The following is a 24853-nucleotide window of genomic DNA, read 5'->3' as shown; positions in this document are numbered from 1 at the left end:
TACGTGTATGATGGGTATATACCGTACTGTGTACCACATCAATCGATGGGTACACACACATATACATATATATCTATAGCAACACCGGCCCGTGATCAACACAATGAAATAGACCAGAACAAATTATGCCAAATATTTAATCATATACTGACGCAGAATTCATTAACAAACCACACAGGGCTCCGTAGGCTGTTGATGTAAGACTGCGATATTTAGTCCCTAGCTACTGGCACCGATCTTATACCCCGTGCTGTCAGCCTCGCCGGGCGCTGGGCTACGATCGGGAACGGCACACGAGGAATGAGAGGCCATGGTGTCAGGAGCGTGTTACTTCACACCCCTTTATCACAAGTGTGTGCTGTAACATGTGAATGAGGGGTTGGGACGTGACTTGTGGACGTGTTCTGTTCGGTTACCCAGCTTTGGTGGGGTCATCACAGGACAGGTGCGAATCTCATTAGTACAGGTGAGTGTCATTGATCAAACGTAGAGTGTTATTAACTATTCATATTTGTAACACAGGAGCATTTGGTATAATATCGATTGCCACTTTGCCTTTGAAATAACATTACTATTTCACATCATTTAAGGCCAGATTTTTGTTTCCCAACAATAACGAATTGAAAATATGTTATTTTAAGAAATTGTTTATATAAGGAGACCTAAAAACATAAATATTTGGAACTAAATGATCGTTAATGGGGCCACGAAGCAAACAAGCGTCACATGGCATATAATGTTAGCTAAAAGACAATGTAAAATATATCTCATGTTAAAAAACCCAGATGATTTACTTATATCATCTTGATTATTATCCCTGTCTTAGAGCACTTGTCAAAACTGGCCAGTATTGCATTGTGTACCATCGATACCAACGGTTCAAGTGTTATTCTTATTCAATTTAAACCCGATAACGAATTATTCTATAGATACACTACGTATGTAGTTAATCGTTCTTTTTAACTCTTTCTGTGATAATTGCTAAGCATTGACAATGTCCAGAAATGGCCGTCTTGGTTCAGCGGAAATAAACGACCCATACGATACATTCTATATATATCCGACTCCATGTTATTAATTGAAATATCACGTGCAAGCGAGAGCTGGTATAATATGATAGCGTTTGTGTTGCCCTGAATTGTAGCTCTGCCAATGTGTCACTTTTTATTTCCACACTCAATTTCACATCTACCAAAGACCCTTGAAACGAAGCGTGTGATTTAGAGTTTCAAATCTCTATGGCAATACATCTAATACGTACCGGCTGTCTGGACTGTATATATGATTCACTGTATTAACAAACATGAACACGTATGTGTAGCACGTGTAACATGCACTGGGCGCGGTCCCGGTGGGGGAGTGGGTACACAGCTGTACGTGCATAGTACCAGTATAAGGGGTGATGCATGGGGACACCTTCGTCACGTGTAGTCTACAGCATTTTCTTCGTGTTACAATATAAATCCCTTGTTCAGGCCGTGTTGGTTACGCAATATTCTACTTAAGAGAAAAACCGTAGTCTATTGTGTTATACAGCTTAATGGCAGTTGAAACAAGAAATTAACTACATTTTTGTATTTGTATGTACACAAAATAATGTCGAATAAATCGAATATTGCTTGTAATTTCATTATGTAATGGAAGCTGACTGTTGCTGTTTTAAAGAAGAAGAGATGATGGCTTTCTAAAATGGCATATTTATGTTATAACTGGAACGGATCGATCGGATATTTAGCCATATTTTCTATTGATGCAGAATCTGTCTGCATGTGGCAGTCGGTATGACATAAAGATCAATGAAGCTGTCTGGTATCATGTCCTGTATACAACTGGCACTGCTATTAGAAATAATGGCATTGCAAGCTGTGAGAGCACGTTGTAACTGGTCATTCTAGGACAGTCCCGAATCGTCAATGTCTCGTTGAATACAAGTGACGGTAGTCTGTCAGTAGTCCTGAACTATAACCCTTAACGTATATATGACCTGATAATTCTCTGGGGACTTCAGCCCACACGGGGTATGTCACTTGCCTTGTTTTATTTTGATTGTGTTAGTAAGACCGTAATAAGATAATTGCCAGAATGACTAGGCAATCAATGACTGGAGAACATCTGTTCCTAAATGACCTCATCATTGCAAATAAATCATAACCATACCTCTCTGATTTTCATGACAACATGTTTACATTTCAACAGCGACGATGGTTAATCAACGTAGACATATTCCAAAAACAATGAGTCGTAGACTATTTCTGGTCCTAATCCTACAGCCCAATCACCCGTGTCGATAATGTGAACCGTGTGTGTCAGGATATCACAATAGTATTGATCTTGTATGTTATGTCAATAGAATTATGCGTCTTGTTATAAGTAATGCTGTGTATTGGATACGATATTGCACGTTTATATATATATTAAACAAGTACGTGTTGAAGGTCAGTACACTAATCGATCATGTGATATTCCTATGGATATATGGTCCTCTTTGATGATGAACGCACGTGACAGATGCCCTGCGTGTGGGTTTACTTCTAAATATTTTTCTTTGACACGAGCCATCCTTTTGAACAATTTGCATTGCCTAGTATGCTTGTGTATCACCGTAACAAAGGAGCACTCACTGTTTATGGTTCAAACTGTACTGTAAATCAACCGGGCAACGCTGCAGATATTGTCATTTTGTATGGAAAGTTCAAAATACGCGCAGTTGTGGCACCGAAAGCCCTGACTCGACGTAAATCACCTACGACCTTCGATATCGTATTATGTATTCCACTAATTGTTATTGAACAAATGACGTCTATACGTGTTAGAAAACGGCTTCAGATCGTCACGTGTCGTTTATTTGCGAACACTTTCTTTGACCTTTCATAAACAGTCACTCAATACTGCATGCTCCAGTGACTTATATCCATACAACAGCTATAACTCGACTTTGCAAATATTGCGGTCAACAGAGTACTTTTTTATGGAAAAATCGATAGAATATCATATGTGAATGATTCCATCAGATAAAAAACCCTATTTGAGGATCAATAGGATTCGTCAGCTGTTTTGTATCACGCTCGAGGTTACCATGGTCCCGGGCCATTTATCAATAAATAGCCGGATATGTGTAATTAGGACTATCGTTTTGACCCCGAAATGCAATATTTGGCAACCTATGAATTCTAAAAGACGATTTATAGTTCATTACCATGTTGTGTTAATTTAGTGTAAGACAACATTCCCGACTCGTTAGTAACAAACCCTCCTTTGATGACTAATATTCATAACCATTGCAAAAATACACGTGTCTTGGAGATACCAGCGAGGTTTACAATGTTGTAAATACATGATCTCGACTGGGTATACAGCTCTCCGCCACGTCAAACTCGCCTCTTGTTTGGGAACCACACCCATGATCGAGAACCACACGCATACGAGTCTTTCCCGAAGATAATGGGTTTAATTGTTTTCATCTTTCATATGCAGAGCTATCTGTTTAATCAGCCGCATATCTCAATGGAACAGCAGTATTGTTCGATAAAAACATCTCTGTAGTGTAAAGTTCAGTTCTATATAAAAGGCATAATGTCGCCCTGTATATACACAAAACATTATACAATGTTAGTTTACTATAGTATCTAAAAAGTTTACTATCTACCTTATCTGAATAGTTTGGAGTTTTGTCTCAAATGCTATATTTCTTTAAGTTCAGTTTGATATGTAAACTACGGGTCCAACACACGCGGTCATCCTTTCTTCTACTTCCGATTCTTATCAGTCTATGAGGAAGTGTTAGACACATGTCATCTGTTATCATGACGTAATCAATTAATAACAGCCACCCTATAATTTATACCAGATTTACAGGGTGCACTTGTGTGCGCTGAGCTCTCGTGTTGGTCTTGGACATATGTACCATAAACATACAACACTGTTGATACACACATTCATGGTATAACACAAAATAACGTTGACCTGTGAGCATAACAAATGCTACGAAACAGAAATCTTCTGCTAAGCCCTCTGAAATAATATTCATTCGATTGTACACGAGTCAAATGATTACATTAATTCGACAAAACCCTATGTTAGTAGACTTTTATATACTACTAAAGTTATATGTACGTGAACATATCATTTAACGCAAATTTACACACCTTTCATATTTTTAATTCAACATGTATATTTCATACTTAATCCACACATAACAAAATTATATATCATAATAATCAAAATTATATATTATAATAATATTTTTCATCAGTTACACGTGATTGAATAAATGTCATCTAATACAAATGACTACAATTTCATCTTAAACATTATTCATTTGTGCATTCTCCGATATCCAAAGCGGGAGAATGACATATGCTGTATCGGAAAAGCTTATGTTAGTTAAAACGCTAGACTCGATGTTCAGGGATGACTTGGATTTGGTTCTTGTTGACTATTCTGGTTAGTGAGAAAAAAACAGGTTTACTTTTCCAAACCTTTGTACGGTCAAATGCCCTGTAGTACAGCTCTCGCTTTAGTGTCCAAATATTTACAAAGTTCTTGTAACCACTATTTTTTGGCATTTTCATGCATACCTTTTCATCTTGATAGGGCCTTGTTGAGAGTTTATCAAATTGTAATACCGTTTGACATTTTGCACGATATATGACATATTTCATGACATATTTCATAATATAACTGTAAGACAAGTACGAGACAAGTGTTGTGTTATACTTATCAACATGCATAACATTTTGTCCAAATGTGTGTTGCCCAAAAGACTAACATTTTCTTGGACATAAGCTTGCGTTACGTAATGAAGATTGTAGTTAGTTCTTACTTAATCTCCTTTTGTTGTCTGTAGAAATAATAAGGATAAAGCTGTGAGTTAGTGGTGATGTATTATAACTATACTTTTATTTAACAGCTAATTCCTTCGAGTTTCGTGTCCTTATACAGTGTATATACTAAGTGTTTTGATACTTCTTTACACGTTGCCAATGAATTAATAAAAATCTCGATCGAGGTTTGCAAAAACAAAAATTTCTACCTTACAACTTTATCAGATATATTGACAAATGTGGGATAAACGTTTGAGCTACTTTGGGAATCTGGATCGGTAATTGAGAAATATATAACGAAATGTCCAAAACCGCCAAGCATAACATTTGTTCCAGTTATAACGGGTTTATGAGTTTTTATTAAAAAAATGAATAAAAAATGAAAGCTTAAATCACTAATGAACATATGGCTATAAACGCCTGCGGGTTTCCTGTTTCTGTATAGAACGGCATGTTATAGATTTGGGTTAGAAGGGAGCGACACAGATGACCAAACGTAAATATTTATCTAATGTCAAAACAAATCACAGTGGAATTGATAATCTGGTGTCTGTATTACACTCATTGTGTGTTTAGTATTATATACAGTATATATACAGCCGAGTTTGATGAAGTGGTAACGTGCGCTGTTTGGTGAGATGACAACCCTGACTGGTGTGTTTCTGTAGTGTCGACAGATGGAACATTGAACCAGGATGCGTCATCAGCTGATGTGCCACCACAATAATATTTCACCACAATTGTTTCTAATGCAGGGACATAATTCGAATTAGTTCATTATCACGGCGACGGATTTAATATCTAGTGATAACAGCCAAACACATGATAATTGTTTCTAGTCTAAATTTGTAATAGTGCAGACAATCTATCATATCAGGAAAGTGCCAGCACATCAAATTAGTTGCAACAGACTTTTTTTTCTACAACGATAGAAATCTATTTAATTTCAGATACAGTGCAAATACCCCACTCAAGATATTGTTTGTCAGTCCCCTTTGGATCAAGAAAACAATAAAAATACTATACTTGAGTTTGAAGTGTAATGCTTAGTTCTTGCGTAACAATGACCAAGATAAATAAAGATGTACTATGACCAGCAAAAAACTTGCGTACATGATCAATGTTGCTCTCATTCATGAAAAATGTCGGTTTAAACGTTGGCCGATTACAACTCCACCTCACACATGCGAAAATGTTGTCCAATTCAAGGAGCATTTGTGCGATTGAATACGGGTTCCAGAAAACTTGCAACTGCATAGATATACCAACAAAATCTTTAAACTAGCAATTTATAAGCATGCTTGTTTATTACACGGAGTTTATGAAACTATGACAACTGTACAATTTAAAAAGGAAAAATAGTCGTGTGCCCCTATCCCAACGACAATGATACACCCATTAATTATTTGTAAATTATAATGATCGTTATCGTTATGATCGTTACGGTTTACAAATATGACGTCATATATTGTATATTAGGAGACCCGAAAGCGAAAAAATCAGACGACTGCCATATGCATATGAGTGTTCATAGCTGAAGACTTATACAAAATAATTCTGGACAGGATTACAAACAAGCAATGAGAATAGGAACGCTGCGGTGTGTGAATCGGTTTCCTGAAATCATGATCAGAAATAGCAGACTCTTATTATAAAAAATACTTTTACAGTATAATAATGACTTGGATTGCATCTTTTGCAGTTCTGGAATCCAGCAACAGTAAAAGCATCTTTTATAACCGTTAAATCAGTACACAATCTGTTCCAGATGTTATACCAATATACATATTCCCATAGTTATACAACATGCATGCACCTTTAGTAACTTTAAAATGCTTCCCCCAAACAACTCAGAAAAAAGCCCTCTCCTAATCGTGAAGGTCTTCTCGACATAATTCACCTGTCAGATTGACGTTAGTGTTTTAGTCTGCTGCTGCTGCTGCCAGATGGTGATTACACAGTATCAGTGTTACACTCTCGGAAACTTCATAGGTTCTGATGCAGAGTGACAGACACAGACTTATAAGTGGTCTGCCTACAAGACGATAATATACATGCAGTAATTAACACAAAGTTTCGTAACGTTTTCTCAGCTTTCCGAACTAAATTTACGAAGAAGTCTATTTAATAACTTAAATACACAATACTAAATATCGATGCAAACAATACACACTGTCATGTTTTGTATCAAATACGAAGAACTTTTTTGCTGAGTACAACAAAATTAAATGTTCAATCTACAAAAACGGATCGTTAGTATGATAACTAGTCTGCTGTCTCGGAACCAGATGATACGGAGGTGGGGACAGGTGCTCTATAATATGGCATTAGTGGAAAATTAATTGGATAATGAATCCCAGCCATGGGCACCAGTCTTCATCCACGTGTACCTCTCACAACCATTAACACGATTTCCTGTGTGTTCTGAGTATCACAATGACTTCTGTAATATCACCACCCTAAGTACTGTCGACATCCGCGGTATGGATGTTTGAAAACTTAATGATTTACGTAACAATTTCGAACACATTTATGTTATATTTCCTAGACAAATTCCGCTTCCGTTAGTGTATACATATATCATGATCAGTCAGATTGCACATATGTTTTAACTGTGTAGTAGCCTGTGTTAATGGTTACTATAACACACACCAGATGCTGTATTTGACTCTACTAAACTTTTCGAAGCGATAGGTACTTTTTTTGTAATCTAATATGAGTTTCTGTAGGAGTCAGTATTAGGTTTTCTAGTCTCTGTATACATGAACTGATGCAAAAATCACGCAACATCAGACATGGCGTCGTCTTTATTGAAACTACGTTAGTCTGCAGTTTGGTTTAGGTTTAGGAACGTTCACTTGGTTTAAAGAATGACGATATCGTTGTACAATCAGGTTGTAGTTCTATTACTGCTATGATTATTTTAACCATGTTATAGGAGCACGCTGTTAGTACTTTGCTGTCTTTGCTTGTAATTGCACTTGTACATGATCTCTTAGATATCAACATACACATAAAACAGAGTAGGTAGAATACTAAAATTATTCATAAATACATTTTAAAGATTTTACAAAAAGGTAAGTCATTATTGTTAAAGAACAAAATGTAACCACGAATCTGAACTGCTCGCGAATTGTACCTGAAATGAAGTAATCATACATACAGTATTCGAAGATTTGTATATGGAAATTTGGAGCAATAAGTTAACGATCAAGTTCATGTGATTCTGCTTTGTATTATCTAAGCCTTGTGTTATCATAATTAAATACGGCCGCCTGCTTCGGGAGATTCTCCGTGAAGATAGATAACTCGATGATTAGACAACGGAATGTTGATAACTCGTTAATTAGACAAAGCAGACTTCGGTATGTTATTACAACTCCCACCCTGCTAATAGATCAGCATAAGAGAAATATTCGGCATATCGTATTATGTCTGTGAGTTTGTAAGTTTATAAAGAAAAACATGAAGTTTTTGCCGTTGGTGCAATGACACAAACATGTGTTTTGCTGATGGAGAGCAGTGTAGTGGTGCAGTTGTATGCATATTATAAAGTAATGCGGCGGGTCACTCTCCTTACGACACATTGCATTAGCTAGCTATGTGGCACGTGTAACGATCATACCCTGTGAAGGTTTGCTAATATTTTAGGCGCTCTCTCATCAATATATGTTATACAATGTATGTTTTACGGTAGCAATGTGTTTTGTCTTTCCTGTCAGTCTAAGGGTTATTATGTTAAGGCAGTTACAGTAGTTAAGATATATACATAATAATGCCGTGCCTAAATATTTGTCTCGTTTAAACTAATTTCAAAATCGAAAATTTGTACCTTAACAGATTTGTTTTACGAATGTTTAAACATGATGCAATTTCAAAGAATCTAATTTGAAACAAATGCAAACCTAATTTACTGGTAATTTTATAATCGACCACACCGCTGACGTGATGACATACTTGTCGTTTCCTGTATGTTAAACTACGTAATATTTCTCTTTATACGAAACTACGAAACTACACAGAATACTAGCTCCGGCTGCCTATAAAGAGTGTCCCTGTGACTCCACTGTACCACGCATGGTTACATATACTGATCTAGGTGGAATGCATGACGTTTGTGGAATGTATATACCCAAGTAATACTAGAATATTACCTCTAGACACGAACTTCTCCTCTTATACATAAACATGATGTCACCGAGTGTTCATACACATTTTATGAAATTGACATATAGTAATATATACATTGCTTTGTTAACGAACTTTTAATAACAAATCTTGTAAAAATTCGTCATGCTGTGATGTTTTAATTATCAAGAATACAAAATTTCTAGAGACTACGCATGGCTTTTCACAAATAAACTTATACGGATGCTGTAATCTATTAACCAACTAAACATCATATCCCTTGAGCAAATTGGTATTCCTTTGACCACATGTATGATTAATCTTAGCTATGTGGAAATAAAATGCTGCTGTTGTTTAACAGAAATATTTTATTCGGAAAGTTTTGTACAACATATTGAGGTAATATTTCCTGTTCAAAGACGCTTGAGCATTAAACATGATCTCCGCTTTAACTGTTCCACCTGACACGTGTTGTGAATCAGGTTTGATTCCAGTGCACCTAGTCAACCCAGTACACGGATCAGCTACAAATTTGCTTTTATTTTCGCAAAGATTTCGACATGATACTCCTTTGAAATATATATACCTACAGGTGTTTCCACTGCAGATTGGTATGCTCTGACTGCTTGTGCGAGAGGAGACAAAACACTCTTTTACGCATCTCAATGAAAAATGTGTGTATACATGTATTGGGTGCACTGTGTGTACTGGTATGTTGGACTATGTTAAACCACCTATTATGCTTCAAATTCCTGACTAGTAGTTCCGGCATGATGTTACGTTTTACACATTACAGGTACTGTGTATTTTTTTTTATCATAACGTATCTTTAAATGCTGCCTGGTTTAAATCATTATCTTGATATTTTCCATTTTGTTCCATTTCAGATATATCTGTAACCATGCCAACCGGATGTAGCAAGTGGTGCTCTCTGACATCAGACACGTGATGGACTAATCCCAAGGTACGTTGTCTCTCTCCGGGGGTAATGCTCTAGGAGTTGGTCGTCCTGGGGTGCCAGTGAACTCATGACTCTAGTGAGGATTCGTTCGATAGATGTGTTTATGATTTAGATCACCCACCGATGGGAGTATAGTCTTGTGTTGGTATATATGTGTAAATATTATATGCATATTCCATCAATAATAATGTATACACCGAGCCCTCGGTAGTTTTAAATGAATATTTTCTTGAAAAAGAACAAGTATACAGTGTGCCTGAAATAGAAAAGCTGTTTCAACAGTATGGAAGGGATAGATATTTCAATCATGCTAGGTTTAAGTCCGATAAGGATTAACTGTTCCCTGTTTATTTTTGCCGATGGAGAAGTCGGTCGAGACGTATAATGGTTTTCATTGATATAATCTTTCTTTGAATAAGAAGTTTTATTGATTCAATAAAAAGTCCATAGTTTGTTTTTGTAGTATTCATAGCAACACATCTTTCTTTCGGCCAATCAAATTTTGATGGATGTTGCACGTATATATGCACGTACGCCACGTTGGTTCATCTGATTTTGCAGTAGAGATAAGCATACATGTAGTCTGTGAGTTGTATGCTGTTTTTATTAACAAATGTTTATATATCTCAATAATTGAACGGATTATAAGGAATATAATACTAGTTGTTAGTGAGCGATGCAAGACACAAGGTAATAAGCACTTACTTAAAATAATCAGAACACGAAATCTGGAGTGAGGTGAGATAGAAGTAATTTATTAACAAAAATACACAGCAAGTCCGGTACCTAATAATATGCAAGCTTGATAAAGATGCCAACTACTGGTGGCATTGCTCTTTGTATAAATACTCGATAGATGCATCATGGAAGACAATAAGAAGAACTGTACAAATAATTCCGTGTACATTGATATTTGACAGGGTATGGCATACAACGCCATATGTCACCGTACCATCATCAATAGTATAAGTTGACATTGCAGCACATTTAGAAATATTGATTCGTTGCTGATTTATTCGACAAGCTTTGGCGGAAAACAAAGTCGACATTTTACCATAACGATGGTGTTAATTAATGTTTATTTATTCCACAGGCTATGCCAGATGACACCAGACTAAAATGTCCATCATCAGCCAGGATATCAAAGTCGAACATGACGTGAAATATGGAGCCACCCCCAATAACAATGAGGACGATTTGGAAGAGGAGGAAGCGGAAGTGGAGGTCGTCAATGGTGACAGAAAGATTCTAATTTTCAAGGCCCTCGCGGTCGTCAGCACGTGTATTGCTGTTATTCTACTGGCTACCGTGATAGTCTTGGGCATATTTTACCAGAGAGCACCCATATGTGATCATGGGTTTCCACGAATTCCAAATAATCTCGATAAACCAGAAATTTTCGACGAACTGACAGTGTCAGAGTTAGAAACTGTCAGGGATTACTTAATCTCCAGAAAAGAATTAAATCTCATGCCTTTTGACGCAGCAACAATAAACAGTAGTTACATTTTTATGATTGACTTATTGCTTCCGTTGAAGGCAGCCGTTTTAAAGAATTTAGATCGCGGTGGAAGACAGCCTCTTCGGACAGCCAAGGTCGTGATATTCCGCGGTGATCTTCGACCTCCTCGCGTTGAGGAATATCACGTGGGGCCCATTCCCCGACCTACGTATGCCCGTCACGTAACGAATCCATCGTATACCAGGTCACGAGTACCATTCACCGCCCGTCCTGTTAGTGAAATAGAATATAAAGCCCTGTACGAACACCTGGAGCAGGTGGGAGAACAATTGTATTTCCTTCTGCGCGACAGTTACAATATGGCCTATCACAATTGTACAAAGGGTGCGGATTGTATTATATTCAAGGACACGGCCCCAAGAGGGTTGAAGAGCGGTGATCGCAAGACATGGTTCTGGGCCTTCCGTGACATAGAGGGTTCTGCCCTTCACCCTCTTGGACTGGAGATCCAGATAAATCACGAGTCTATGGACATCGCACAATGGCACGTCGCTAGGATCCTTTACAATGGCTTCCTCTTCTACTCGGTGGAGGAATTGATGGACAAATACTTAGACAATCAAATTAAAAAGATCACGATTAATCCCGTGGGATTTAAAGAACATCTATACTCCTCGTATGTAAAAAGGGGGAAGACAAACGCAGTGCCTTCGCAAGGTCCGAAATTGGTCGAACCAAACGGTAGGCGATACATGGTAGTAGGCAACCATGTGAAATATATTGATTGGGATTTCCACGTACACATGCGATCGTCGACAGGACTGCAGATCTTCGATGTACGATTCCAGGAGGAACGTATTGTCTATGAAATCTCATTACAGGATGCAGTTGTTATGTACTCTGGATTTGGACCGTCTCAAAGTTCTACTGTTCATTACGACACTAGCATGTTAATGGGCAGGTTGGCTTTTGAGATGGTCCCTGGTGTTGATTGCCCGGATACTGCAGTCTTTTTAGACACGCACCATTTTGTGGATACCAGCATACCGCGAAAATTCAAAAATGCTATTTGCATATTTGAAAATAATGGCGGGATACCAATGCGACGCCATTACGAGAGTGACAAACGAGGTGGCTTTAAAAGTTATGGTGGGCTCGTTGACAACCACCTTGTAGTTAGAACAATAGTTAGTATATGGAGTTATGATTTTATTTTCGATTACATTTTTCATCAAAATGGTGCGATAGAAGTGAAAGTGTCACAGACCGGTTATATACAAACGACGTATGCCTTGCCGTACGAGTCGACGTTCGGCTATAGAATACACGAGTTTGTTATAGGTACGCTACACCAACATTTATTTCATTTTAAAGTGGATCTGGATATTAACGGACCTCGAAATAGATATGCAACGCTAGAAACGTCAGTCATAACGAAGTCTAGCCAGTGGTACAGAGATAGAAACCACACCTATATAGGGTTTCAGAAAGTAGACAGAAAACGAGAAAATGATGTGATATACGAGACCGGTGGCGAGTCGAAACAGAGGTTTGATATCATCTACAACAGGTACGCTACAAGCAAATTCGGATCAAACCGAGCTTACAGGATATTTAACATGGCAATCTCAGATCTTTTCCTGGAGGACGCCGATGTTGCGAACGCCGCAAGATGGGCCAAGTACCCTCTTGCCGTGACACAGTTCAAGGACACTGAGGAAATGTCCACATCTATTTACGCCCAGAATGACCCATGGCAACCAGTGGTAGACTTCGATAGATTTCTATTGAACAATGAGTCTATAGTAGACGAAGATTTAGTTGCCTGGGTGACAATGGGGCGAGTTCACATTCCACACACGGAGGACGTTCCTTCCAACTCGATAACTGGTAACCAGTATACATTTTTTCTGTTACCGTTTAACTATTTCACAGAGTGTCCGAGCATCGGATCTCCTAACGCTGTCCGTATTCAGCCGGCACTGCCTCCGGACGGTAACAAAGTGGACACATTCGGCACTTCGTTCGAGTCCACGTGCGTGCAGAAGTCCGTTGGTCCATTTGAATACAATGGTCGTTGGGACCACGTGGTCTCGGACGAAGACTAGGCATTTTAATTTGATCTCTTATGCAAATTTTATCGTATATTTAGTAATATTAAACTATTTAAAATATCTGTTCATGCTTCTGTAGTTTATATGAATTTCAAACGTAACTCTATTTAACCTTACTACCGATTAGCTAAAAACCAATTATAACTGGCGGGAAATGATAAAACTTAACAGAGCACTAACGGTTTGAAAAAATAATGTGTTTAGTCTTGCAAATGGGTCTGTTCTAAAAGTAAGATAAATTTATTTCGAGGTACTAGAAAACATGAACGAAATTTTCACTAATTTTATACGAGTCTTGCTACCATGTTTCAGAGTACTTAGAATGCTATAGAACTGAGTAGACCACACACGTAGCCGCTCCGTGAAATAACATTGTTTTGCCGATATATTAAATACAAAACTATCAGAGATCAACTGAACAAGGAAACTAAGGGAGATAAATCTCGGTATGATGTCAAATGTGTGGATTAGTTAAAGTTGCCTCCCATATCACACACTTCGTTACTAAAAAAATAAGGAAATATCCATATTACCACAACGCAATACATTATCAAAAAGCGTAAACAATACTTTAAAAACTATTTTTCATCTCTGTAATTAAGATGGCTACCAGACCCTAGGTTTAAATGAAGATTATCTTACCTTCATTTTACAGCTAGCATATCACCCCCTCATTTCGAATCAGACAAACTCATTTAAGTTACTTTGTTCTAAATAATTCAATATTTTATCGACGGGGCCAGTCAACTCTTTAGTATTCAGTATCGATTAAAACACACTAGAAACATTGAATACATGAAATCTGCTTGCGCACCGCATACATTTACCTTATTTATGTAAAGATATGTAAAAAAGAGACGCATTTGGCAACCAAATATGGTATATTACATGGTTATATCGGTTTAGGTATTTATGATGTAAATTAGTTCATACGATTCCGGTGTATTGGACAAAAAGATTTTGTATGTACGAAATAAAACGGAGTTTTCTTCACGGTTTTGTAGTTGATAAGGACGTTAAACATGGATTTAAAACAACTCTAAAATACAAAATTGGCTTAAGTTTTTATAGATGAATTGAAACATATATTACGGATGTGATATTCAGCTTGGACTGTTCAACCAATCACGATTCCACCATCCTTATAGGCACTGCAACGAAAGCGAAGTTATCCCTTGTGATGTGATGTCTTGTGCGAACACGGAAACTGAATAGAACATTCTTAAATGATACATATTCATTTAGGAATACTTTGACATGGCATTTTTCAATACTATTTGTTTCATATGGATAGAGTAATGGTTTTTTGCTCCAGTACTTCGTATTTCTAGTAACTAATCTATTGGAGAACGATTTGTTATAATTCCTTGCTTACTCTTTTTCGCAGACGAAGAAATAATGGTCGTCACAATTGTTGTCATTCCACTGCCAGTGATACCGTTGCGATAGCTCCAGGCAATTTTCTCTCGCGCTTAGAGGTAGCGCAATGCCGTCTTTCCAATTGGAGTACGTTTGGTGACTTATAGGTGTCTTAGATTTGAGCCATACCCAGGTACCTTCTTCAGCAATATCATTGCCACCTATCCAAAACCTAGCTGGGTCATATGCTCCTGAAAAACGCGTCATGTTGATCAGTCAATTATTTTGTGCCATACACCAGTTCTAGACACAAAATAAAGACAAATTTATCACCTTCTCATTCTACCATAATTGGTCAACAGCTAGATTAATTTCTAACATTACTCTACCTATCAGGCATTTGTACGTATTTAACACCATACTATCTTAACAATGAATCACTCTCATTCTATAACCATTAGTCTAGATAACTAAAGTCTATAAGATTTCATTACCAGATTATAACTCTAATACCATTCATCTCTTGCTAGGTAACTCAATATGACTTCACTACTAGATTCTCACTCTAATACCATTGATCTGTTGCGAGGTAGCTCAATATGATTTCACTACCAGATTCTCACTCTAATACCATTGGAGTAAATCTCTAAACTTAAATGCCCTATCTCATTCTCTAAGCATTGGCATGTAGCGTAGTAAATCCAACCATATCAACACTGGACTGGAGCTCGGTTACATTACAACACCTGCATTGGTTATTAAGTGGCCTTCTATGAAGTGTTGTTCATCCTGGGTTTCAATTGTCGCAAGGTCTGCATCTACCGCATGGCAGTAAATCTACAAAGACATTGATAAAAACGATTCCTGTGGAATATATTGACATCATGCAAGATTGAATTAAAACACCCTGATACCTTTCCACAAACTGAAGTTAAAGAGAAAAGCGAGTAGCTCTAACTAAAGTTTGCATGCAAATTGAATCATTTTTTACATGCATTATTGCTGGTACTTTTGTTTACTAAAATAAGTTTTTATTCATGAACAATTTTGTGTATTCATTCTTCAATGATTTTCTTTTTCTTAATTTCTGCTTCTGGAATAACGAAACATAACATGCAATCGCACCAACACGAATTTCAACTGGAGTGATATCTTTTACTATGTGCATTTACCAGGCTGATAACTACATCTTCCATGCCTCTCACCACTTATGAACTTACTTCTATTAAAGTCAGTACGCGCAATGTATTAAGTACGTCACGACTAGTACCCCTGCTTTGCCTTACCTAACTCTAAGGACGCCTGATATTATATATTTAGTAACCATGCTCTGCCTTACCTAACTCTAAGGACGTATTAAGAACGTCACGATAAGTACCCATGCTTTGCCTTACCTAACTCTGAGGACGTATTAAGTACGTCACGACTAGTACCCATGCTTTGCCTTACCTAACACTGAGGACGTATTAAGTACGCCACGACTAGTACCCCTGCTTTGCCTTACCTAACTCTGAGAACGTATTAAGTACGCCACGACTAGTACCCCTGCTCTGCCTTACCTAACTCTAAGGACGTATTAAATACGTCACGATTAGTACCCCTGCTTTGCCTTACCTAACTCTAAGGACGTATTAAATACGTCACGATTAGTACCCCTGCTTTGCCTTACCTAACTCTAAGGACGTATTAAATACGTCACGATTAGTACCCCTGCTCTGCCTTACCTAACTCTAAGGACGTATTAAATACGTCACGATTAGTACCCCTGCTTTGCCTTACCTAACTCTAAGGACGTATCAAATACGTCACGATTAGTACCCCTGCTTTGCCTTATCTAACTCTAAGGACGTATTAAGTACGTCACGATTAGTACCCCTGCTCTGCCTTACCTAACTCTAAGGACGTATTAAATACGTCACGATTAGTACCCCTGCTTTGCCTTACCTAACTCTAAGGACGTATTAAATACGTCACGATTAGTACCCCTGCTTTGCCTTACCTAACTCTAAGGACGTATTAAATACGTCACGATTAGTACCCCTGCTTTGCCTTACCTAACTCTAAGGACGTATTAAATACGTCACGATTAGTACCCCTGCTTTGCCTTACCTAACTCTAAGGACGTATTAAATACGTCACGATTAGTACCCCTGCTTTGCCTTACCTAACTCTAAGGACGTATTAAATACGTCACGATTAGTACCCCTGCTTTGCCTTACCTAACTCTAAGGACGTATTAAATACGTCACGATTAGTACCCCTGCTTTGCCTTTTCTAACTCTAAGGACGTATCAAGTACGTCACGATTAGTACCCCTGCTTTGCCTTATCTAACTCTAAGGACGTATTAAGTACGTCACGATTAGTACCCCTGCTCTGCCTTACCTAACTCTAAGGACGTATTAAATACGTCACGATTAGTACCCCTGCTTTGCCTTACCTAACTCTAAGGACGTATTAAATACGTCACGATTAGTACCCCTGCTCTGCCTTACCTAACTCTAAGGACGTATTAAATACGTCACGATTAGTACCCCTGCTTTGCCTTACCTAACTCTAAGGACGTATTAAGTACGTCACGACTAGTACCCCTGCTCTGCCTTACCTAACTCTAAGGACGTATTAAATACGTCACGATTAGTACCCCTGCTTTGCCTTACCTAACTCTAAGGACGTATAAAATACGTCACGACTAGTACCCCTGCTTTGCCTTACCTAACTCTAAGGACGTATAAAATACGTCACGATTAGTACCCCTGCTTTGCCTTACCTAACTCTAAGGACGTATTAAATACGTCACGATTAGTACCCCTGCTTTGCCTTTTCTAACTCTAAGGACGTATCAAGTACGTCACGATTAGTACCCCTGCTTTGCCTTATCTAACTCTAAGGACGTATTAAGTACGTCACGATTAGTACCCCTGCTCTGCCTTACCTAACTCTAAGGACGTATTAAATACGTCACGATTAGTACCCCTGCTTTGCTTTACCTAACTCTAAGGACCTATAAAGTACGTCATGACTAGTACCCCTGCTTTGCCTTACCTAACTCTAAGGACGTATAAAATACGTCACGATAAGTACCCCTGTTTTGCCTTACCTAACTCTAAGGACGTATTAAATACGTCACGATTAGTACCCCTGCTTTGCCTTTTCTAACTCTAAGGACGTATCAAGTACGTCACGATTAGTACCCCTGCTTTGCCTTTTCTAACTCTAAGGACGTATTAAGTACGTCACGATTAGTACCCCTGCTCTGCCTTACCTTACTCTAAGGACGTATTAAAAACGTCACGATTAGTACCCCTGCTTTGCTTAACCTAACTCTAAGGACCTATAAAGTACGTCATGACTAGTACCCCTGCTCTGCCTTACCTAACTCTAAGGACGTATTAAAATCGTCACGATTAGTACCCCTGCTTTGACTTTTCTAACTCTAAGGACGTATTAAGTACGTCACGACTAGTACCCCTGCTTTGCCTTACCTAACTCTAAGGACGTCTGATATTTTACATTCAGTACATCTGTTCTAATACTTACATTTCTTTCAATAATATTTACAAAATTACCTCAATCTGATTACATCCATATCTTTTTACGTCAATCTTAATACATATGCACTCTCTTTACCTTGTTTTTCCATACTTACATCACTCTCGGGCCAAGTCGCCTTTATCCGCACAACATGGTAGCAGGATCCGCCATGCTTCACAAAACCATCCGGGCATTCTGCTACACCTGTATACAAAATATTGTAGGTGAGATGGATAGGACGCGACACGAAACCATCCGGACATTCTGGTACACCTGTATACAAAATATTGTAGGTGAGATGGACAGGACGCGACACGAAACCATTCGGGCATTCTGCTACACCTGTATACAAAACATTGTAGGTGAGATGGACGGGACGTAACATGAAACCATCCGGACATTCTGCTTCACCTGTATACAAAACATTGTAGGTGAGATGGACAGGACGCGACACGAAACCATCCGGACATTCTGCTACACCTGTATACAAAACATTGTAGGTAAGATGGACAGGACGCAACACGAAACCATCCTGACATTCTGCTTCACCTGTATACAAAACATTATAGGTGAGATGGACAGGACGTAACACGAAACCATCCGGGCATTCTGCTTCACCTGTATACAAAACATTGAAGGTGTGATGGACAGGACGTAACACGAAACCATCCGGGCATTCTGCTTCAACTGTATACAAAACATTGTAGGTGAGATGCATTGACGCAACACGAAAACATCCGGACATTCTGCTTCACCTGTATACAAAACATTGTAGGTGAGATAGACAGGACGTATCATCCTCCAACGACAGGATCGTCCGTATCGTCCATATTTGTACAGCATGGGAATCTGTGATATCTACATGATATTCCTTGTTGATTATGAATATCATGGTTTATTGTGATTTAAAAATTATGTTAAGATAATGATGTCGTTCAACCAACATGAGTTATTGTATATGGAAGTTCTAGTTCCTTGTTATGCAACTTGATTTTCAATTAACGTCTTCATTACCCCTAAAAAGAATTAAAAAAATGTACCTCGCTAACAGTAACAGTAATAGGCGACTTTTATTTATATTGTTGAGCATCTCTTCTCCCGTCATTGCGTTATTTTATCTTAATTTATATCATGCATGCTAAATTAACCTGGTCAGCGGTCTGCATAATACTATGCGACTGCTCCTAATAAACATAAAAGTATCAACAGGAACTACAAAAGACTTAAACACAAACAAGCTAACAAGAAGGCGCTGAAACAAAACAATTCCATCAAATGTTTATACATACCGCTTAATAACCAAATTATTGTTCTTTTCTCTTAAAAATAATATGTATATATTTAATGTGTCTTTTCGGTGTCAAAATAAATGGTTAGAATTTAAACAATTATATTCAATTATATAATGAAAAAAGGATTTAGTAGTTGTTCCCCTAACTTGATTATTTATTTGATAATATCAACTTGTTTACATGTGTTTGTATGTGTTCTAGTGTCTATGTCTATACGCGGTACCACTGTTTGTTACTGTGTATCGAGAGGGCTTAAATAGGCTATGCATGCTGCCCAATCCATTTGTCTTTTGACAATAAAATGTATTGAAAATTGAATCAAAACGAGAAATTTCACCAACAGCAACCAGCAGACATTTTGACAGATTCTTTTTGGCAACGTGATTAATTAGGAACTTTAACCGTATGAGGCCTAGGTAGACCAGTTACATATAGTTTGTAAAACTAAATACGTTCTACGTTTGCGACCTAACACATTATTGAATGAAAACAGATTTTGCTTGAAATATATCAAGAGGCAACACAGCTTACTCGTTGTATTTGTTTTCATGTTCTTTTTATTATATAAAGAGAGAAGAACATGTCATCAATAGGGCAAAGTAAAACATGCCCGACCTCTGTCATTGACAGTAAAATTTACAATAATACAAAATTTTAAAGATTTTGCTCTGGAGCGGAGTAATACTCTGCTGCTTTAAAGAACATCGCCAAAAAAGAAGGGGAAAAAAAATACGATTTGAAATAGACAAAAGGATAAAGGAGATCGGGAGAAACCAAAACAAAAGGAAATATATTACGAATCCAATCCTCACCAGAAATGTAGACAAACCAGATGCTCCTGAAGGGTGACCTCTTTTTAATCCCTATTTGCAGATTCCTAGTAATTTCAATAGCTGTTGAAAACAGATAAATGAGATATGCTAGTCGTTAGTGTATATGCAGCTATTACAAACACAGGATATGGTGACAGTGTTGTTTTGATATAATTCGAGTTTGTAAATGCTATTTGTTACCGCTATCGTATTTTCAGTAGACATGAAAGTCATACTCACAGAAAGTCGTCAAAGTTAGAAGTAATGTCAATGTAATGATAAACGCCATTGTGGTTCCTAGTAAATTTACGTGATTGTAAGATTGTAAGAAACCAAACCGAATAAAGGATAAACGCTTTATCTCTGACCCTGCTTCTCTTATCAGCTAGATCTGATCGCTAAGACAATAGGTATGAAGGCCGAGCACCGGTAATTGCTATGACTATAATGATAATAATAACATTTTGAGGTTCGTATATGCCGCTTTATTACAACCTAGTTCGTAGGTTGTCTCAAAGTGGTTCATGAATTATTATCCGTGGTTATAGCGCCTTTGCACCCAGCCAATATATTTCTCAACTCCCTGGGGAGCATACAGTCGGGGCTGCCATTTCGGCGCTCACAACTAGTTTTCTACAATTCTAGCACTGCCCAACCACGTACTCATTTACAGCTAAGAAGACTGGAACACGCACAAAGATACATTTTAACACAGTGCCATGCCGTGAGTCGAACCTGCAACCCTTCAGTCACGAGCCCGGAGTCCTACCACTAGACTACCATGCCTCCTATTCCTATAGTGTATCCATAGACTGCTTAGCGCTTCAGTATGTATATGTTCTTTGTTATTATTGTGTCTTGTTTCTCTTTATTCTCTGCATTGTATAAACGAGTATCTAAACCCCAATATGAACGGGGGAAAATGACATATCATATGACATACAAACCTTCCTTTTTCTTCCACAAACTACCCTTGCATACCGCCATCGCAAGCTGATTGTCATTTGAACACCAAATTACTCAAAGATACCAGCGAAAGATGAAAAAGTCCAGCACATAACCTGGATTCTGGAAATTTACGTTTTCATTGTGTTAAGTCATCTCGTCATATATTTTAGACACACGAAATGAATTGTTTTTTGCGATTGGTATAATGTCGGTTGTGACGTCACTTGGCACGAGAATGGGGAACCATTGTTTACCCGTGGTCGGTATTATACAGAAACAATGAACGGGACCTTTTTTACCACTGCGGATCTTTCCATGTTCTCATGCGAGTCAATGATGATATTGATTTTTTTCCAACAAGAATGTTTCCATCGAACATATTGTTTAAACTTGTATGAAAGTCGACGTTTTGGTACATTGTATGTGTTTGGATTGAAAAGAAGTAGGTCATTCTCACGAATAAAAATACAATTCACAGGAAACTAACCAATCAGCCAGGGCATTTGTATCATAAAGAACGTTTACGTAATGACTTTATTACACTGTAGCTAGGCTTTGTTTATTTTCTGGGGAATACCTACTATTGTATGTTAAATATTAGTTAATACTTTTCTCTGTAATACCTATATATTGCTACACAGACAGACATATTTTCGTCATGTCCTCCTTTAGGACGTATGCTGCATGGCTTAAGGTGGCTCAACACACCACGAAAAAATGGATAAAAACCATTGAAATCTAACTATTGTGTTTCCTATGATTACCCAATAACTTCCTAGACCTTAGTATAGCATCCGGCAAGCTCATCATTTTTTTCCCCCAAAAACCATGGAAAATGCCAATTTTCCAAAATAAAATGTTCTCAACTTTTTTGAGGCTGCATAATTATGCATGTTCACGTAACAAATAAGGACAAGTAAAAAAAGTTTCAAAATTGTATTTGGAACTATTTCTTTTTTCAACATAATAACACAAAAACATCAAAAACGGGAATATCTCCCAAACTGACGGTTAAATATGTATAATTTTGTCTGTAACATATTCTACAAATATCATACTATTAATGAACACTGTTAAATTGAATGATAAATGAATAATCAATTAGATATTTTCAAAATTGAACAATTATGACATTGAAATTTCCTTTTGAGAGTTATCTTTCTTGATTAAACAGGAACTTTTTTTCATAGGGCAGTTTTAGCCAGTGCACTTTCCAAAACATAACCTTTTTTTCCCCAAATGAAATAAACAATGATTTATAACAAATAACTATAATGTTTCAAAATAGACAAACAATATACATTGATGATATTAGCAACAGTACAATAAATATGATACAAATAATCTGATGTTTTGGCACAAACACACCAGAAACTATAAATATTCAAAAAGCAAAAATTAAAAACATATTACCAACAAGCATGGAGTTGGAGTCAAATATGCACTTGATTATGCTTTGTTTGCATTCAAAAATGTGTAGAATAGGTGATATTGGCACTGTAATATATTCTTATCTTATTAAATAAATACTGGGTTTATGAACTCTATGTAGAATTGAACATTAAACAATACACATGGAACAAATGCATTATAAAATATCTAGGGCCTAACATGATATAATTCTCCAAAGATTGTATTGTTTTGGACTTATATAATTTTCCACTGCTTCATAATATTTTCCCAGTGATATCAAGATAGCACAACTATATACCGCTCATTTCTATATAAACAAAAGCACAAAAAGGTTTAACTTTCCATATTTTGTTTGCTTGATGCACAGGGTCACGTTACGATCACACATATGCTATACTGATAAAATATGAAATGGACCGGTATTTGTATTGTCTCGATAACTGGCATGCTAAACAAACTTCCATTTACTGTATGCATGGTCACGGTGCACATGGTTATTGTCCAGTTCACTGACATTGTTTCCTGAAGTGAATTTGCCGTGGTTATCTCTGTCCATTTCTAGAGCTATTGTGGACATTAGCAACGTAACACAATCAGTGTTTCTTCGGTCCTTTCAAAACAGTGGCGAAAACGACATTATTGTAAAGCGTTCAAGTGATTGAGTATGTTTTTGTATTTTTCAAAGCTGGAGAGTTACTTTTTACGGTGTATGGGCACATTTCGCTTGGAAATATTCGGTCCGCTGTACTTTTTTCGGAAGTACGTCATGAAAATGGCCGCTGATGACGATGTGTCGAGTAACCTTAAAGATAATTCAAAAAGTTCCATAATTCTATTTTCAAATAAATGCAAACTTTTTAGTAACATTTAGTCTGATACATCTTTTAAAGTTATAAAGATATCTTTATGAATATTACAGTATATCTGTATCACTAACAGACGATGCACTCTCAATATGTCTCTGTAACATTGAACTTAAGGTCAAAGGTCTAATTAGTGCAAACTTTTCAGTTGTAACATTTAAAACATTAAGGTAATGTGAACTTCGACGTCAAAAGTTTTTAATTTCATTGTATCATTAATGCATTATGTAATCTATTAAAATGCAGTTCCTGTCATAATCTAAATATGTGTTAGTTGTAGCCAAACGATTGTTTGACTTGATTTTCTTTGTTTTGTTATGCAACGAAGGTGAAAGAGGAAACATGATTGGCAAATAAAGTGAAACATTCATGTATGTTTTTGTTCAAAAACAAATCTCTAGCTATATATAGAAATTTAGGAGACTTCAATTGTTTTGCTAATTTTCGGAAGACTAGCTGCTACGTATAACAATGTCTATTTACTGATCTCTACTGAATTGATCAAAGATGTAGCCGCTCCAGGAGAAGTAGCATATATTTATCAAATATGAAACTACATATGAGACAGGCTACAACAGGTTACCCATTGACTTTAATTTAGCCTAACACATGGGAATAAGGGGGGATAAATATCAGTATGAATTAAAGTTACTTCCCTTAGCACACACTCTCCACATTACCACATTGTCAACAAACGCACACAATTCAATTTGTAATCTAAAACAATTACAAGGTCGATTAAATTCATAGTAGTTTATTAGATATTCTGCTTGAGCACCGCACAAATCTGCTTTCCCTATGTCAAGACTATTAAAATAGACAACATTTCAGAAACAGATATGGTATGTTTAGAATGTAGATCAGTTCACCTCCATGAAGTTGATTCCTAGTTCCTAGTTCCTTATTCCATTAATTATTCGATTCCCTGATTACTTATTCGATTCCCTGATTACTTATTCGATTCCCTGATTACTTATCAACACAATGGATGGTTCAAATAGTACATTGTGTATTATTACGCTGTTTGATGATGTATTCAACCGTTTCACTTCCATACTAAGTGGGCATTACTTATTCGATTCTCTGATTACTTATTCGATTACCTGGTTACTTATTCGATTCCTACTTACTTATTAACATTATAA

At 37.1% G+C, this 24853-nt stretch overlaps 2 protein-coding genes across 3 annotated transcripts; one reads left to right on the top strand and one right to left on the bottom strand.

The window, feature by feature from the left end:
- On the top strand, positions 1–13550 carry LOC110463954 (amiloride-sensitive amine oxidase [copper-containing]-like). Its single transcript, XM_021518919.1, has 3 exons — positions 1–466; positions 9839–9915; positions 11006–13550. The coding sequence occupies exon 3, from the start codon at positions 11032–11034 to the stop codon at positions 13480–13482; it is 2451 nt and encodes an 816-aa protein (XP_021374594.1). The 5' UTR covers positions 1–466; positions 9839–9915; positions 11006–11031; the 3' UTR covers positions 13483–13550.
- A 33-nt stretch (positions 13551–13583) lies between these two features.
- Positions 13584–20810, bottom strand: LOC110463955 (perlucin-like). Of its 2 annotated transcripts, none has more exons than XM_021518920.1 (5): positions 20725–20810; positions 18496–18584; positions 15594–15684; positions 14864–15098; positions 13584–14695 (listed from the first exon to the last, which is right to left on the bottom strand). In XM_021518920.1, the coding sequence occupies exons 1-5, from the start codon at positions 20771–20773 to the stop codon at positions 14614–14616; spliced, it is 546 nt and encodes a 181-aa protein (XP_021374595.1). In that variant the 5' UTR covers positions 20774–20810; the 3' UTR covers positions 13584–14613. The 2 variants fall into 2 exon arrangements, with proteins under 2 accessions (XP_021374595.1, XP_021374596.1); XM_021518921.1 differs by having other exon boundaries at positions 13584–14639.
- Between the last annotated feature and the right edge of the window lie 4043 nt (positions 20811–24853).

This window comes from Mizuhopecten yessoensis, unplaced genomic scaffold, assembly GCF_002113885.1.
Source record: "Mizuhopecten yessoensis strain PY_sf001 unplaced genomic scaffold, ASM211388v2 scaffold10947, whole genome shotgun sequence".
Classification (NCBI taxonomy): domain Eukaryota; kingdom Metazoa; phylum Mollusca; class Bivalvia; order Pectinida; family Pectinidae; genus Mizuhopecten; species Mizuhopecten yessoensis.
Note: the sequence above shows the minus strand (reverse complement) of the source record. Positions and strands in the feature narration are given on the sequence as shown.